This window comes from Microchirus variegatus, assembly GCF_963457635.1.
Source record: "Microchirus variegatus genome assembly, chromosome: 19".
Classification (NCBI taxonomy): Eukaryota; Metazoa; Chordata; class Actinopteri; order Pleuronectiformes; family Soleidae; genus Microchirus; species Microchirus variegatus.
The window spans coordinates 11,207,158-11,222,280 of record NC_139820.1 but is presented as its reverse complement, the minus strand read 5'-3'; the positions used below and the strand labels follow the sequence as shown (position 1 = coordinate 11,222,280).

Here is a 15,123-nt window from a genome sequence, read left to right as displayed (position 1 = left end):
ATGTACAGTAAGTTAAGTCAGGTTAATTAAAGTTTTAGGATTATTTCAGCCCCATTGTTTTGTAGAACCCACATTTGTGTGTGTTTTCTTTCAGTAATTTCAAAATAAATCATTTGGCAATGGTTTTAATGTCTATTGGTGAAGTAGTGTGGTCATGAAAAAAATAATTTTCGGGTTATAACACAAATTCTGTGAAAACTGATTTAACATATACTTCCATTTTCCATATTACAAAATTTCACTTCCCTTAGACCCATGGTTCTCAAACTGTGGAACCCCAGTGGTACGCGAGCTTCCTCTGCTAGTACTCGGAAAATCAGGAATACTTTCCTACTGTATTATACCAGGGTATGTGATCAAAGTGGAGCTGAGGAACGAACCATGAGGAATAATAAAGATAATTAGTCACCTTATCTCTCTCTCCACCTTAATCTAATTTCAATTTACCAGTGTGTGAAGTACATATTAGGAAGATGAGGATGATGAGAGAGCAAATGATCTTATTGTTAATAAATCTGCCTCCTGTGAAACATTTGTAACTGACTTTCTCAGGTGGTACTTGGTATAAATGTAGAAAAAAACAACTACTGCCTTAGATGAGACAAAAAGAACAGTCCAGTGTAACTATAATAAATACTTTCCGAACTAATAATAATTATTTAATGTGTGTGTATAAATCAATGACGCTGAGTCAGGATTTTGTCAACGTTTGAAAACCGGCACATGGTTTTATTATACTGTGTGACCATCGTGTAATCAGTTCAACCTCAGTGTTTGTAAAGTGCTGCTTCTGAAAGAGAGAGAGGGAGAGAGAGAGAAAAAAAAGAGCAGCAGATAAAGTAGGAAGTCACTTCCCGCCGGCCTGTCTGTGGTCTGTGTTTGTCAGTCGATTTGAAGCTGCTCCACCAACAAGCTGTGACAGGAAAGGAATTAACTCAGCCAGGAGACAAAATATATATGTGTGCAGTGTATATATATATATATATATATATATATATATATATATATATATATATAAAACCTCAAAGGAAAACCATGTTACAAAAACTATTAAATATGTGATCTGTCAAAGTCTGACAGAATAAATATTCAACATTTGGGATAAACCTTGTAAAAGTATCAGTTACAGTTTATTATAATGAGATTGTATTGTTTCTCTGAAGGTTCCAGATTGATTCACAGAACTTCTGAAGACTGAACATATTCATGGTCAGCGACGTGAGCTCGTGTTCTGCTGCCTCCTGTTCAGGAGCGTCTGCAATCAAAGGATTTCCAGGTCTCAACATTATGACTCTTGGGCTGCACACACACACACACACACACACACACACACACTGAGGACACACTCATAGACCTAATGTGTTCCCTAGCCCCTTACCCTATCCTTAACAATCTCAACTAAACACCCAACCCTAACCTTTAACCTAAACCTGATTCTGACGCTAACCTTAAAACAAAGTCTTAACCCATAAACAGCAATTTAAAGGTGTGACAGAACATGAGGATCAGCCAAATTGTCCACATGTTTACAAAATGTCCTCACGTCCTGTGGTTTTTAAGTTTTGTGGTCCTCACACTCACATAGAATCATGTACACACACACACACATGCACACACACGCACACACACACCCATTCTTACGCAGCTTCTTAGGACACTACATTGACTTCCATTCATTTGGACAGACTATATGAAGCGCTCTGAACATAACCATTACTAATCCCAATTAAAATCTTAAACCTTAACTTAACCACTGCCTTAGAAATGACGTTCTTAAGGATTCGACACTTAAATAGAGGTTCTGTATCTAAATTTAATGAATTGTGGCAGCAAATTCCTTCTGCATGTAGAAGGCCTTGACTTACAACCTCCAGACACTGTGTAAGTTTACTGTACATCTACTCTGTGGCCTATGACTATGTTCTTCCTCATGTAACTTCTCTGATATGTGCTTTGATGTGTATACCTAACCCCCCCAGACATCACCTGATCTCAACAACATTTGTGTTATATGTTAGGAGGTTTTAATAGAGATTTTTTTTGCGGTTTAATAAAATCTGGTAAGTGAACTTAAATTCTTAAGTTTGTTATGACAAACTAACATATTTTTTGTGGTTTGTCAAGCCAATCACATGGCAGCAACTCAATGCCTTTAGACATGTCGACATGGTCAAGATGGTTTATTCGTACATTTATAATTAAAACACCAGATACAAATAATAAATTAAAATAGAGCACATGTGCAGGTGAGGTAGAAACCCATTGGGCTTATTTTAAGATTTCTTTTCTAATACTTATTAGAGGTTAAAGGTACAGTGCGAAGGATTTAGTTGCACCTCAGAACCTTCTGCCTATACATGTAACATTCAGTTAACATCAAAACTGAAAAGGTGTTTCGTAGTCCATTAAAAACAGAGACAACCTGCTCCTGGTGTACATTTAAAGGTCTCATTCTGCGGTAATGAAAGCAACAATATATACATTTCGGGTGATTGTACACTCTTAAAAATCTAACTATATTCATCCATTGTCTACCGCTTTGTCCTTCACATGAGGGTTGTGAGGCTGCACCCTGGACCCTTTGATACTACATTTCTGCCAAATGGTAAATCTTGGACCTTTAAAAATGTACTTGTTATTAGACTTCTTACAGAATCACACACACATCATCATCGTAGTTGAGAAGATGTGAAAAGTGAAACAGAGAAACAGAGAAAAGGACCAGCTGCAGGTTCCCAGTACAGAACCCTTCGAAGAAATGACCCCAGCTTCCTTCGTAAAAGCACTTTGTAAGGTTGTTAAATGGCTACATAATAAAATGTATTTCTTCTGCTAATGTTAAGGAAACGGAAGTAATGAAATTATTTCTGGATAGGATGTAGTTTATGTCCAAAGTACAGATGAGATGATTTGATTTTGGTGCTGCTATAGGAAGTGGAGAGACCTTTGCAGCGGTTTGTGTCGCTGAACACTTTCTCTAGAGCCATTATTCTCAAACTATGGTACATGTATCTCTATGTCTGTGCATTTTACGTATCCTCAAGTGAGCTGAGCAGATGAGCACCAATAAGGGCCTATCCACACGGAAATGGGTCGAGGTGAATATGCATATATTTTCTGTCTGAGATGCGTTCCTGAAACGATATTTTTTGAAAACGCCTCCCAGAGTGGGAAAATCTCAAAATGCTGGCCTTGTGTTTCAGTGTAGACAGAGAATACACTAATTCAAGGAGACAATGACGCCACATTCTCAGCTCTGTCTTGCACTGGCATTCTTTGTCTTGTGTTTGGAGATTGTTTGACAGTGTTACCAATTACTGTCAATGAAAAGTAACTAAAGTCAGCCCGAAAAGACACTAGATATCACTAGAAGACGTTCTGTCTTTAGAGATTTCACACACAGGGATCAAAGTCGCTAAATATGCACACGGAAATGGTACGAAATGATTTCCCTTACTTTCCCCTGGCTTTGTTCTGTCTCTGTTTCTGTTATTATATCTGTAATGTATACAACGTCTTCTTTTGGTGCAGCGGTACTGTGCAACTCGCAGTCCTGGCATATGTTCTACAGCGTTTTAAAGGGACACTGTGTTGTATTTATGGGTTTATATAACCCAAAATCCACTTTTTTATACATATTATGTGCTCCTGCATTGTCTAGTCGCTGTATAATAGTTTTTGTTTCATTTTCTCATTGTTTCAAAAAGTCATGTAAAATAACATGGTCGCGGGCCGCTGTTGCATAGCCACTGTTAGCAGCGAGACGTCATGTTTCTACCGGAGCCTGTAAGGACAAACGCGAGAGAACAAATCAAGCGTCTCTTTACTTGTAGCGGAAGTCCCGCCTCCACTCTCTCCGCTTCGTCTGCTACGGCCGCGGTAGCTCGTCCTGTCCCTCGCCTCACGAATCTCATCTGCTGACACGGAGAAAGACGACGAGGACGACATTTGACCAGCTGAGGATACCGTATCGCTCAGGGAAGGGAGGGGGTGAGCAGAGGAGCAGTTCTTTGTTGTAAATTTCAGCCTCTCCTCTAGATGGCACTATAAACTACTTACTTCACCTTTAAGTCACATTATGACTCCGTCTTTACAGGGAACTTTTTTAACACGGCAAAGAAAAAGATTTTCGTTTCATGATGTTTCCGTGTGGATGTGGCCTAAGTTGATGTGTCGCAATGTGGAAAACAGCAATGACAACAAACCAACACATAGAGAAGCAACACCTCACATAAATAAACTTTTTTTTTCAAAATGTACTGTTTGTAACCCGTTATAAATCTAATATTTATAATCTAATATTAAGGTCTAAGGTCACCCTTGGAAAGAAGATTCAAATCTACCTGGTTAAATATAGAAAACAAAATAAAATAAATAAATAAAACATGTACATTTAGCACATTTAGATCCACTGTTTCTCATCAGTGACAGTATTAAGACCCACCTAACGATTGTTTTTTTTGTTTTTTTACTTGTGTGTGCATTCACTATAGAGAATATTTGATTATTTGATGTTTGTAAGTGTGTCTCATTTTATGTTATTCAAGTTTTAAAAAAATCCTTGGAAACTTTAAAGCTCACATAGAGTGGTCCTGTTGCACATATATGTTTATGGAGGTCTACTTACATACAACGAGCCGATAGAAATTTCTTATCTGACACTGTCCTCAGCTGCGATATTTCAGACATAAATCTCACCCCCAAAACACAGTGTTTGTTGTGATTGGCCAGCCACTGTAGAGCCTTCCCATCTGTCTTGTGATTGGCCAATACCTGGAAGTGACATATTCAGCACACCTGCTCTCAGAAGCGCAGCTCTCCCCTCGGTCGATGCACTGCTACTCATTATTAAAACATTGTTTTAACAATGTTTGAAAATAGTTTTGTCAAGACTCCCCGCCACAGTCCCTTTTATGACTTTGACCCGGAGTCAGACCCAGAGTCAGAAGACACTGTCGCTCGTGAAACACCTCCACAACGGACGTTATTCTTCTTCTGTGGTTCAATGTACGCAAGCGGGTGTACCCGAACTAGTGCCCGGAGCAGGAGGATCTGCTTTTCAGGAGAACCGATGTTTACGTAACCAGAAGGGAGATCTCGCTGAGCCCGAGATTACAATAAAACACAGCGTTATCAGCAGTGGCTGAACTGTTTGTTTCTAACCTTCAGGGCTTCATAAACAAGGTAATGACGCAGATACACACTAAAAAACAGCGTTAATTGGAACTTCCGGTCTAGGTCCGCTTTAACACTACAACCGGGCCTGATAGAGCCGGGTTTGAGAGCGCCCTCAGCCTCCATGGAACTGCTCCTGCAACAACAATGACACTAGACTCATAGAGTTCTGCTCCAACTTTCATCTACGAACAGAACATTCTTTCTTCCGGCACAAGCTCATACACAGTGTGACCTGGATCAGTAATGATGGCCACTCAAGGAAGGAACTTGACCACATCCTTACCAGCCGGCATTGGCACACCTCAACCAACCGCCCTGTCTACCGCAGTGCTGAGCTGGGAAACTCCAACCACAGGCTACTTGCCATGACAATCCGTCTTCAACTGAAAAGGAACTCCACCTCCAAAGCTCAGTGCAAGGTTGACGTCTCCAAACAGTGGTCCCCTGAAGTCACAGCCTACTTCCAGTTGGACCTTCACAACAGCGTCTGCTGACCTAGATGAGGACAACCCAGAGAAGATCTGGAACGACCTCAAGAAATGCATCACCTCGACAAGCCAAGGTGCTCGGGCACAAGAGAAGGAAGAAGAGGAAGAACTACCTGTCAGAGGAGACTCTCAGTGGTGTCGAGGCAAAAAGAACAGCCTGAACGGAAGGTACAAGGACAAGCAGAACTGGCTCAACAACCTAAGCAGAGGTGGCTGCACGAAAAGGTGACCAAGGCTCTCTCTACAGGACCCTGAGGACGACACCATCTACTGCCTGTGTGAAAGCCTTGGATGGAAACCATCCCAGATACTCCAGACCAACAGATGGCGCGGTGGAGGGAGCATTTTCAGAGCTTGCGCAACCGTGCAGTTAGCTGCCTCGGCCACTTCTCATCCACAAGAAGAGAAAGGAGCAGAGTGGCTTTACACCAGGTCGTTCCACAGTGGATAGAATCCTAACCCTCCTACTACTGACTGAGAGGAGAAGGGAGTTCAGGAAACCTCTCTATGCAGCCTATGTGGACCTGAAACAAGCCTTTGAATCCGTGGATAGAACAGCACTTGGAAGATCCTCAAGATCCTTGGCGTCCCTGTCAAGCTGTTAAACCTTCTCTCTCTCCTCTACTCTGACACCTCCTCCTGTGTGAGAATAAATGGGCTGTGTCTTGGCCCCAACAGTCTTTAACACAGCCATCATCAACTACATCATGGGGAGAACTGTGGCTCAGTGTGCCTGTGGTGCTAGCTTTGGCAACATTACCATCACAGACCTGGGATTGCCCGACGATGTAGCAATCCTAGCAGAAGTCCTGGAAACGCTCCAACTTGCCCTGCAGGCTATGGACACGGAAACCCAACCGCTTGGCCTGATGGTCAGCTGGGACAAAATGTCCAGTGCCTTAGTGATCACAAGATACCCCCAGGAGGACTGGTGATCAACTCCCATCCAGTTGAAGCCATTAACAGGTTCTGCTACCTCGGAGGCACGATATCGTCAGATTGCAAGAGTGACTCTGACATCCAGCTCAGCATCAGTCGTGCCGCCTCTGCGATGGCAAGCCTCAACAGCGTGTAGTCCAACAGGAAATTCTTGGTCCAAACAAAGGTCAGGCTGTATAACAGCCTTGTGTTGTCAATCCTCATGTATGGAGCAGAGACCTGGACTCTAACAGCTACCCAGGAATGCCGTCTGTATGCCTTTGACGCCAAGTGCCAACGAAGGATCTTGGGGATCAGATGGTACGACCACCAACCAGCCTCCTCTGTCCAACAAGATACACTCTGATCTCACTCCCGCAATATCCTCTTCTGGAACCAGCTGCCCAACTGAGGGAACCGACTCCCACCACCTGGTCCCATCCCAGAGTTAGACCCAGACTTTCATGGTCTGACCAGCTGACCTGCAGGCTGCTGGCCTCATCGCCACCGCCTGGGAAGCAGCCAGGAACAGACTGGCCTGGAGAACTGTATGCAGAGGCGCCACTCGCTTTTCAGGAGAATGCGGAGCTGAGTGAGTGAGTGAATTGATGTTTCAGCCACTAGATGGTGTCAGGTGCTCACTCTCACTGGAGCTGTTGCGTGAGTATATCACAATGAGATATTCGCATTTTGTATTTTGAAATATTGTGACAATATTATATTGTGATAACTTCGTATTGTGACTAAAATACCGAGATAATGTGATATCGTGGTGTCTCTGGCAATTCCCACCCCTACGACTAACCCACTGAAATGAAATCTGCCCAACTATTTAACTAACATTTTAAAGACCCACCTCTTCACCATGGACTTCACCTAAGGGTGACAACATTCTACACAAACCATATTTTTACTTTTTTATTATTTTACATTTTATTATGTTTATTGCTTTTTTTTTTTACTTTATATAGCACCATGGTCAAACCCAGGTTGTCTTTAAATGTGTTTTAGAAGGTTTTCAAAAAGTCACTTGACTTGTAGAGCTGCAACAATTAGTCGATTACTAAATTAATCGCCTACTATTATGATAATTCAAGTTTTTTATTATCAAAACAAGTTTGTTTTTTTCAGCTTCTTAATGTCAATATTTCCTGGTTTCTTTACTCCATTTGACAAATCCTTTTAAACCACTGCACCTTATGTACATATATTGTTTTTTTGGTTACTGTATACATTTTTATATTTTAGGTTTTTCTTCTTCTTTTCTAATTTCACTCTAATTAAATACACCAAAACACCAGGTCAAATTCCTTGTGTGTGATTCCAAAATCAATAAAACTGAAATAAATTCATTCAACATCATCATTTCCAGGTTTGTAAAAACAGTTTTTTAACATTATCTGACTTTTATTGACCAAAAAGTATGCAATTAACCAAGAAAATAATTAACAGAAAATAAACCATAATGTAATGTAATCTTAATGTAAATCCTATTTCAAGGAAAGAAAAAGGTTAACTTATTCCCTCATACTAATTTGAATATATCATCTATATATGAAGCCAGAAATATGTAGATATATATTGAGTTCTTAAAAAGTATTTTAACATCATATATGGTATGAGTTATTAAATGTAACTGTTCAGAAACAGGAGTCTGTTCTTTGATGTTTACTGAAGCGCTCACATCTTCAGAAGGGGGAGGGAGGGGGTGTCAGAGCAGGAGGGGGCGGAGCCTGCACAGACTCAAGACTCAAAGCTTTATGATAAAGTTGGTCAGTGAGTGAGTGCTGAGCGTCTGTACCTGTCCTCTGTCCTGCTGCAGCGTCTGCGATGGAGGAGAGCCGGTGAAATATGATGAGGATATTATTCTATTTTTCTCTGGGCAGTTTTCGTCTGAGGGAAGAAGCGACACAAGTGAGCTGAGAACAAGTTTCACACATTTCCACAGAGAAGAGCAGCAGCAGCAGCAGCAAACAGGTAACTCAGGATTCTGTAATAACTAAACCACTGCGACCTCTAATGATCTTATTCTTTATTTATTTGAACGTATTAAGATTTAGTGAATCTAACAGTGTAGTGTATACTGTTATAGTAAAGCAGTCTGGCAACATTAAAGTGACACTAAAAGAGTTCATTTAATTCTTGAAATGTATTATTTATATTTTTATATACTATTATGTTTCATAAAATATTAAAGTAGATCAGTCTGGCAATGTTAAAGTGACACTAACATAGTCAATTTAAGTTATATTATTATGTAATATACTGTTATGTAACTGGTGTTACCTTAACATCTTTAGTTTTACTTTAATAGTGCAAAAAGTTTACTTTGCAGGCTTTGGATACAACATATTAAAGGTTCCCTCATAGCAAGTCATTGCATTGTGAAACCAGACATGAGATCATTTAGTGACGCATACAGAATAAAAATCCTTTAACTTGGACATAGATATTAAAACTCACAAGAGTGCATGTGCAGCCACTACTACTACTACTACTACTACTACTACTACTAAAATAATAATAATAATAATGATAACAACAATTACAGGTGTGATACGACTAAATTAACCATCAACTATTTTGATATTGATCATTTGATCATTTGAGTGGTTTATATTGAATTAAAACAAGTTCTCAGATTTTTCAGCTTCTTAAAAGTGAATATTTCTGGTTTCTTTGCTCTATATAAAAAAGACATAATTAAATCTTAAACATTTATTTAAAAAATAATAAAATTATGAGGTTTGGGAAAACACCAATCAACCAATTTATAAAATGTTCTGATACTGTTTATTTATATTCATATATTTTAAAATGCACTTACAAACTGTTGTATATTTACTAAAGACAAAAATAAAAATGTGAGGGAAGTATATATCATCGGTAAAATGAAGCAAGTGTAAAAGTCACTGAAAATCCATTTAAATCAGTGAATTCTTCTCTTACTTGTCCCATAATCTGAAAGTCCTGATTAAAACATTCTGTCACTTTTTCTGTCACAATTAAGGGTAAAAATATATAAATGTATTATTTATTCTTATTTAATTACATGTATTTTTTTCACAGGTATAATTCAAGGTTTATATCATATAGTTGATTAATTATATAGTCCTCTGCAGCATTAAGTGTCAACATTTTAGTGTAAATCATGTTTTATAAATAAATATGTAAAACATTTATAGAAATGAGGGTCACAGATGTGATGAAAGCTGAATATACTTTAAATCCACACATGTTTATTTATGTGAATGGTAAATTCCAGTGTAATGTGAAATAGAAATGAATAAGTGAAATGAATAAATGAAATAAAGAAGTGAAATAAAGAATTTCATGCTTTCACTTTGCAGGAAACAAAACTATGTGATATTTTGCCACAACTGGAAAATCCCCCGAATACAATAAACAGCAAATGTATAATCTACAGTAGAAGGAGAGTTTAAATTAAGATTTGGCAAAGGATTACGTAAGAAAATAGTTATTGAAAAGTGCGCAGCGACAGATTTGATCATGTTCGTTCATTGAACTTGTTTTAGTTGGACTTCTTTATTATTATTAATATGTTTGATTTTGTAGGAAGAGCTCCATTCAAAAATGAATGGCATTGTTTATCTGTGGTGAGTGACACATTATAATTAATATGATTAAGAATTATACAGAGGAGGAATTATCTAAATAAGTTAATACCATGCCGTACTTTTATTTTATGAATCTTAAATAGAAAACCATGATGCAGGACCACTTTTTTAATTTTTTATTATCATAATTATTATTATTATTATAGTAGTAGTAGTAGATACAGTAAGGTCAATAGTTTAATGTAATATGCTCTAATTTGCATGAAATGTAGCAAATGTAGCAAGTAAATAAAAAACTTAGATTTAGAGTATTTGCTAAATAAAAATACATGAATACATGCAATTATATACATAAACGTATCTAAAATTAGGCACATAACTTAATTTTTAGATGAAAACTAATTTAATTGCATTTAGCACTGTGGACTGTTGATACCGTGAGGTCGTTGAAGGTCATTTTAGACATTCTTCATTTTATATTTTTATATTTTAATGTTGTACATGTTTTACGCTGCTTCTATCGCCACAGATTTGACATGTTTTACTCCCTGAAAAAGACTAAACTTACAGTGTTGACTTTACTATCACTGATAGCTACATGTATAGAGAGCCACATTTAGACATCTCATCCTTATATACACTCCTCTCTATGCTCTGACCCTAAAAACTAATTGTTTGCTTTGGCTTAAAAAAAAATAGAAGAAGAAAGAAAATGGCGTCTCAGGACACTCGTGATATGAAAATATGTTTGTTCTTTGTCCACAGAGGCACAAAGTGCTGTAAACATTGACGTCAAATATGCAGCATTTCTGAACAATGTAAATCAATGAGGACGGCAGCTTTACATCAACACTGCACTTAATCATATCACCAGGCAAACTGACGTCACAGTGACGATGTACTTTGAATTTTAACAGTAGCGAATTATAATCGCGATGATTCATTCTTTCCTTCGTATTGTCGCGCTCCTCAAAGGTCAGAATGTTTTGATTTTTACGAGAAATGTGGATGAAGATCACCACGGTTACTGACCTGATGTGATCCTCCTGCACCCACTGTGTCCTGAGCAAGTTAAAACAATTTACTTGTAAATGTTATTTAACCCAAACTAGTTTGTTTGGAGTCTGCAGGTTTGTGTTGTCATTCTGGGATAACATGGTGTGGGATAACTTTGGTAGACAGACTGAGGATTTTACAGGACTGGTGAATTTTACTGTAAATTTGACCTCAAAATGTATTCATTTGAAAAGAAAGTCAGTTTAAAAAAAAAAAAAAATGGGAAACTACTTAATTATTAGGTTTCCAAATGTTGGGAACAAGAGAACTCAGTTTTCAGTTCAGAAGTCACAACTAGATTTCTTTCATGAGGGCAGACTTGTTAACTGGAGGCTGTGCTGGGTCTTGGTCGGGCAGGTTTTATGACCACAGCTCTGTCATTGCTCTGTACCATCCTACTCCTCCCATCAATGCCAGCTGTTTCCCTCCGCAGCTTTGAACGCTCCCAGCACTTTAACGAAAAAAAAGGAGGAGGATGATGCTGCTGCTGCTGTCCTGGTTTGTTTACGGTTTTCAGTAAGTTGGGGGGACCGTTCTGCTGGGCGTCTAGAGTCACATTCCCAAAAAATTACAGAGCAGTAGGTCTGGCTCCAGGCCGACATGAAGTAAATCAGCTTGGCCCTCAGCAAAAGACGTTTCATTAGGGAATTTCAAAGTAATTGCTTTACGATTTCACAAGTTTATGGAAGTAAATCTGTCTCACAAGATTTTGAATACGAAAAGCCTTTCAATTCTATTTCCCCCCGAATGAATTCAACTCTTGTCATTCTCACATTTGCAGCATGGTCTAAATTCAGACTCAAAGGTTGTGATTCGAAATGCTAAATTCACATCCCAAAATTGGAGACAAATTTGAAGATAAGCAATCGATTCTGGCTCGGATCGCACCAACATTCAGCCAATCACACTATGTGCTGTTGGTCATGTGATGCTGATGCTTGGAATTGCCAGCTTTGTCCACTAATACAAACATGGTATGTTTTTTGCAGATTGATTAGCTAAATGTTGGTTTGATTCAAGTCTGATTCAATTTCTTATTCTCCATTTGTTAAATCAGAATTTTCCACATCAAATTTACAGAATGTGTGAATTTTGGCTATGAAATCAGATTTTCTGAATTATTTTTTGAAATAAAAAGAAAGAAAGAAAGAAAGTTTGACATTTTTAAGCGGAACCACGCGCCTATAATAGAGTTACATATGTGGCATAATCAATATCTTCCACTTAACCTGGGAAGCTTTTTCTATCAGGTTTAATTTTACACAAAGTGATCTCAAGATACCAAACTCTAAAGCTCAGGCTGCTTTACTGTTTCCTGCTGTAAAGATAATTGTAGATGTGATGGGGGTGTGGTGGAAGTCAACAAGATTGTTTAGGGCTTGGACATGTTTGGAGCCAAGCACAAGTCCTGTAGGCTGCTACTTCCTTGTCATAAATTTTCCCCAGAACTGTTAACAGGCTTTTGTGTCACCCTTAAAAACTGGAGCTGCTCCTCCTCCTCCTTCTCTGTGGGACGGTTCACTGACGCCGTTGAGATATGTGAACCTACCTGGAGCGTGTTGGGGACAGGATTCTTTTTACAGCTAGTTGTCGTCAATTATGTACATAAAGGATTTGTTCTCACGTTATTGTTGGACTCTCATGCTCATGAATGCCGTCAGTCTGCAACTGCCGATGCTTTGTGCTGCCAGTGTTTGAGAGGCGGGGCATTTTACGGGGCTCCTTTTGTAGCTTTGGCTGGAGGGCTGTTGTTGTAAATCATGTGTGATTCATAAAAAAAGAAAAAAACTGGTTCTTCTGTCTGCCAAGTCCCATCTTCACAAACCTCTAAGACGTACAAATAGACTTTGGCCTGCAGCCATACCTCCCTGGAACTTCTTCCCTCACCAAACTGCTCCCCTGTCAACACTCCCCGTCTCACTCGGCCCTACCCCCAATCTCTCGAGCCGCTGCCACTACCTCTGCTCTGGGCCGATGATGTTGTTTTCTTTGCGTTTGTCTTTGACTGTCCTCCATGGGAAGTACCTGGCAGCGGATGCATGTGGCAGGCTTCTGCCTGGACACGTCTGTCTCCCCCCCTCCCCCTTCTGCCTTCACGGCCACGCAGCGTGAGAACTGCAGTATCTGTGGTGATGAAGGGGGAGTGCTCAAGGTTGGTAATGTTGTAGAGGATTTAGGCCAAAAGCTACAAAACTTCAAAGTCTTTCAGACTATGAAAAATGACCTCAAGACGTCAAAGTTGGTGCTTGTGGTTGAGTGCAGTGATTCAGAAAATGTAACTGAGACAGAGATGAGAGAGATTTGAAGATGTGAATATATATTCTTTCTTTCTGCAGGGTTTTTCAATGCCTCACCATCCCAGCATGTGGTAATCTTCTCAGCCAAACCAGAAAGATAGTGAACGACACTTGAAGTGGTTCACCTTGTCAACAATCCACCTGCACCAGCTGCTCAAATGGCCCACCCTTATGAGCCCTGGTTAAGGACAGCACCACCCAGTGGCAGTTCAGAGGACATGAACATCCCCTCCTGGTGGGACCTCCACAGAGATGTCCAAGCAGGGAGCTGGATAGACCTGCAGACAGGTCAGGGTGTTGGTCTACCTCCAGTGAGTCCAGGGACTTCCATGGGGTTGCAGTCCTCTTTAGGCCCCTACGGCTCTGACCCACAGCTGTGCACCCTGCCTTCAGCTCAACATGTTCAACCCTCACATTCACCTCACCTCTTCCCCCAGGATGGTTTTAAGATGGAGCCACTGGCCCAAGAAATGATGCAGCAAGAGCCATTTTCCCTGGAGGAGCCGCAAGAGACCTCTGTCTCTGCCCGTCCTAAGCCCCAACGGCGCTCCTCTTCCAGAGGTGCCGGTCAGGCTGTGTGTCGGTGCCCTAACTGCGTCCATGCTGAACAAATGGGCCAGAGCACAGATGACAGCAGGAGGAAGCACATGCACAACTGCCACATTCCCGGCTGCGGCAAAGCCTACGCCAAGACCTCCCATTTGAAGGCGCACCTACGATGGCACAGCGGGGACAGGCCGTTTGTCTGCAACTGGCTCTTCTGCGGCAAAAGATTCACACGCTCGGATGAACTTCAGCGCCACCTGCAGACGCACACCGGAGCCAAGAAGTTCAGCTGTGCGTTATGCCCCAGAGTGTTTATGCGCAATGACCACCTGACCAAGCACATGCGCACGCACGAGTCCCCGCCAGGACATGGGGACGAGAGGGTAAATGGAGATAAGGGCTTTGACGCGTCCTCGACATCGCAGCCGTCTTCAAATGTGTCTGTGTCTGACACCACAGAGCCACAGATGAAGCTGAAATGTGAGACAGATCCATCAGTCTCCAGTGTGACTGGGCAGTCTGGCTAATTTATCAGTCACCACAGGCTTTACCATCTGCTCCTCTCCCTGTCATTTAGGTGTCATAGATTTACAATAGATAGAGAGAAAAAAGAAGAAAAGTTAGGAGTTCTTCTGATGAAAGCTGGATTTCCCGTGAAATTATCAGCTGTGCTAATTTAATGTTATAACGCAGAGAGAACGCATCAGTTTTACTGGCAGATTAAAACTTTCCTCTGTCTTTACTAAAGGTGAAAAAGGTCAAAGCAGGCGACTGAGCTGAAGGCGCCTCACATTCAACTGCTGCTAGACAGTCCAACTGAAGGTGGCTCGTTCAGCTGTTTACAATGAAATCATTTATACGTGGTACTGGAAGAGTTTCAAAGGTAGCATGCCTTTTAAGTGAGACAGCAGAGAGTGATAATAATTTCTTTTTGTTTCAGACTGTCACCTTGCTATTAGTGCAGACTACTGTGCAATTTGTGATGAGACACTGGAGTATAATTACAGCATTTTTTATTTTTTTGTTTTTTAAAGGTCAGATGTTGTTTACAAGATTAACCCA

General features: G+C 40.3%; 1 protein-coding gene across 1 annotated transcript; it reads left to right on the top strand.

The window, feature by feature from the left end:
- Window positions 1–13,673: 13,673 nt before the first annotated feature.
- sp6 (Sp6 transcription factor) lies at window positions 13,674–14,588 on the top strand (the record flags this gene model as incomplete). The annotated part of the gene is made up of 1 exon (XM_083906201.1): window positions 13,674–14,588. The coding sequence occupies one exon, from the start codon at window positions 13,674–13,676 to the stop codon at window positions 14,586–14,588; it is 915 nt and encodes a 304-aa protein (XP_083762327.1).
- Between the last annotated feature and the right edge of the window lie 535 nt (window positions 14,589–15,123).